Source organism: Oryx dammah, unplaced genomic scaffold (genome assembly GCF_014754425.2).
Source record: "Oryx dammah isolate SB20612 unplaced genomic scaffold, SCBI_Odam_1.1 HiC_scaffold_5, whole genome shotgun sequence".
In the NCBI taxonomy this organism is placed as follows: Eukaryota; Metazoa; Chordata; class Mammalia; order Artiodactyla; family Bovidae; genus Oryx; species Oryx dammah.
The window spans coordinates 62717970-62720979 of NW_024070189.1; the positions used below are offsets into that span (position 1 = coordinate 62717970).

General features: G+C 50.6%; 1 protein-coding gene across 1 annotated transcript in view; it reads right to left on the reverse strand.

Moving 5' to 3' along the window:
* SLC25A48 (solute carrier family 25 member 48) overlaps positions 1-3010 on the reverse strand; it is a 43518-nt gene that overhangs the window by 39404 nt on the left and 1104 nt on the right. Inside the window, exon 2 of the mRNA XM_040240041.1 lies at positions 864-907. Within this exon, the coding sequence (XP_040095975.1) occupies positions 864-907 (44 nt within the window). The remainder of the gene's footprint in view (positions 1-863; positions 908-3010) is intronic.

Consider the following 3010-nt stretch of genomic DNA (forward strand, 5'->3'; position numbering starts at 1 on the left):
TGAGAAGGCGCTGTTAGTGGCCGCCTTCTCAGGGTATAGCTGTGGGTGCTGCTAAGCACCGGGACAGGAGGCAAGGGTGGGGTGGAGTCAGACGTCCCTTTGCAGCACCTCACTTCCCAGTGCTTCAGCTTGTCGTGACCTGGGCCAAGCCCTTCCCCTTTCTGGGCTAAGCCCTTCCCCTTTCTGGGCCAAGCCCTTCCCCTTTCTGGGCCAGTTTCCACCTGTAGAACAAGGGGCATGGATGATTCCAATGCCAAGGGGCTTTGCTGGCTCCATCAAGTTACCGTGGCTTCCCGTTCCCAACCTAGGTCCAGAGTCCTAAGCTGATATTCAAGGCCTACAAGGATTGACTGCCCACCTACCCTTCCTGGATTCTGATCCGTAGCTGCTTTCAGAAACCTGAGGCATCAGCAAAACTGGCCATGTTGGCCTTTCCTAAGCGTGACCCCCAGGCGGTGTCCCTACTTCAGTGCCTTTGCCCATTCTGTTCTCTGTGCCTGGGATGTCTTTTCCAATCGCCTGACCATAGATGGTGGTTCAGATGCCACCTCACACTGGAAGCCTTTCCTGGTTCCTTAGTTTCACAGAGGCTTGCAGAACACTCCCAGTGCCCTCGCCCCTCCCCTGAAGCTCCTGAGAACCTAGAGGCAGAAACGGAGCATTCATGAAAACAAAATCACTGCCAAGCAATGAGGGTAGAGCATTCCAGGCTGGGCCTCCTAGCTCTCCACCCCCATGGACTGGCACAGAGAGCTGGCCCTGGGCTGGCGACCTTCTGGGGATCAGAAACAGCAGGCACACTACTGGAGGCAGACTAGCTCCAGGTCTCTTTCCAAAAGGTAATGGTGACATGGCTACCGTACCTTGACTGTATCCAGAGGGTGGCCGACGACGACGCTGGCTGCACCTAGGGATCGAGAAGTCTTGCTGGTTACTCAGCCCCTGGACTCCGAGCTTGCACCAGCTGGCTCTCAGGACAGAACAGAGGACCCAGGCACTTACATTCACTTACACTCAGTCCACGCCCAGTCACCAGAAGGAACCTAGGCATGGGTTCACACAGAGAGCAAGGCAAAGAGAATGGAGTAAAACCTGGGCCTTGCCTCCAGGACAAGTATGCTATAGAAAGGGAGGTAAAGGTGCTGGGATAACTGGGTATCAGTGCAAAAGAATAAAGTTAGACCTCTCCCTCATACCATATAGGGGCTTCCCTGATAGCTTAGTTGGTAAAGAATCTGCCTGCAATGCAAGAGACCCTGGTTTGATTCCTGAGTCAGGAAGATCTGTTGGAGAAGGGATAGGCTACCCACTCCAGTATTCTTGGGTTTTCCCCTGTGGCTCAGCTGGTAAAGAATCCACTTGCAATGTGGGAGACCTGGGTTCGATCTCTGGGTTGGGAAGATCCCCTGGAAAAGGAGAATGGCTACCCACTCCAGTATTCTGGCCTGGAGACTTCCATGGACTCTATAGTCCAAGGGAGTCACAAAGAGCTGGACATGACTGAGCAACTTTCACTTTCATACCATATACAAAGTTAACTCAAAAGAAACCAAAGATCTATCCGGAAGCACTAAAACTACAGAAATCATATACTAAAGCACAGAGGGAAATCTCCATGACTATAGATTTATAACAGATTCTGAAAGTAGATTACTGGTTGCCCAGAGGGAGAGGAATGGAATGGGGTTTCACAATAAATAGGTGCGAGGGATCTTACTGGAGGATGAAATGTTCTAAAGCTAACTTACAGTAATGGTTGTGCCACTTAGTAAAATTACTAATAATCACTAAATTGTATACTTGAAATGAGTGGATTTTATGATATGTAAAATAACCGCAATAAATTTGCTTTAAACGTAACTATATAGCATTTAGGGGCTTCCCAAGTATCACAGTGGTAAAGAATCCACCTGCCAATGCAAGAGACACAGAGATGTGGGTTCAATCTCTGTGTCGGGAACATCCTCTGGAGGAGGAAATGGCAACCCACTCCAGTATTCTTGCCTGGAGAATCCCATGGACAGAGGAGCCTGGCAGGCTAGAGTCCATGCGGTCACAAAGAGTCAGACACAACTGAGCAACTGAGCACACAGATAGCATTTAAACAGCACCTGATACTTATTAAGTATTTCCTACACTCATCTTCATTTCATGGAAGCAAAACCCTGTTGATGTAAACAAAATAAGGCCAATCTCAGAATAAAGGGTGACCCAGTACTTGCCATATGAGGTGCAGAGAGTCTTTGTGTCATCAGATTTTGAGCCACTCTGGTAGCCTCACCCTCCAGGACATTTCTCAAATCACGTCCCGGGCAGCCCTGAAGTTGGTCAGACTACGGAAGGAGCAGTCAAGGAAAGTTTCTCCCTCTCAACAGCTGAAAAGTTGTCTGAAGAGGGCCTGGATGTGCCCACTGGGTCTCTGGGCACAGCCCCCGACTGGTAAATTTAGCCCTACCCAAGGGAGCCTGTGCAACAGAACTGTCCCCAGGGAAAGACATCGCCTCTGCTTGGGAGGGTGAGAGACAGGAGCCCTACAGCTTCTGTCCCCCCTACCTGTGGGGGACAGACATGGACTCCTGCTAGGTGGGAGGGGCCACCAGAAGAGGAACCACCGACTCCAGATGCTGTTTCTGTTTTTCCCTTTCCTACAAGTCTCCTGGTCTCCACACCTAGGACACTTGATGGGGCACAGACATGATGGCCACGGCCTCCACCTGAGCGTGTCAGTATTTTACTTTGTCTTTGGGGAGCGGCTGCATTCATCAACATCTCTTTTCTGATGATCCTCTTGTGAGCATGCATGCTAAGTCACTTCAGGCCTGTCTGACTCTTTGCAACCCCATGAACTGTAGCCCACCAGGCTCCTCTGTCCGTGGGATTCTCCAGGCAAGAATACTGGAGTGGGTTGCCATGCCCTCCTCTGGAGGATCTTCCCAACCTGTGACTCCTGGATTGCAGGTGGATTCTTTACCGCAGGTGGATTCTTTACCGCAGGTGGATTCTTTACCGC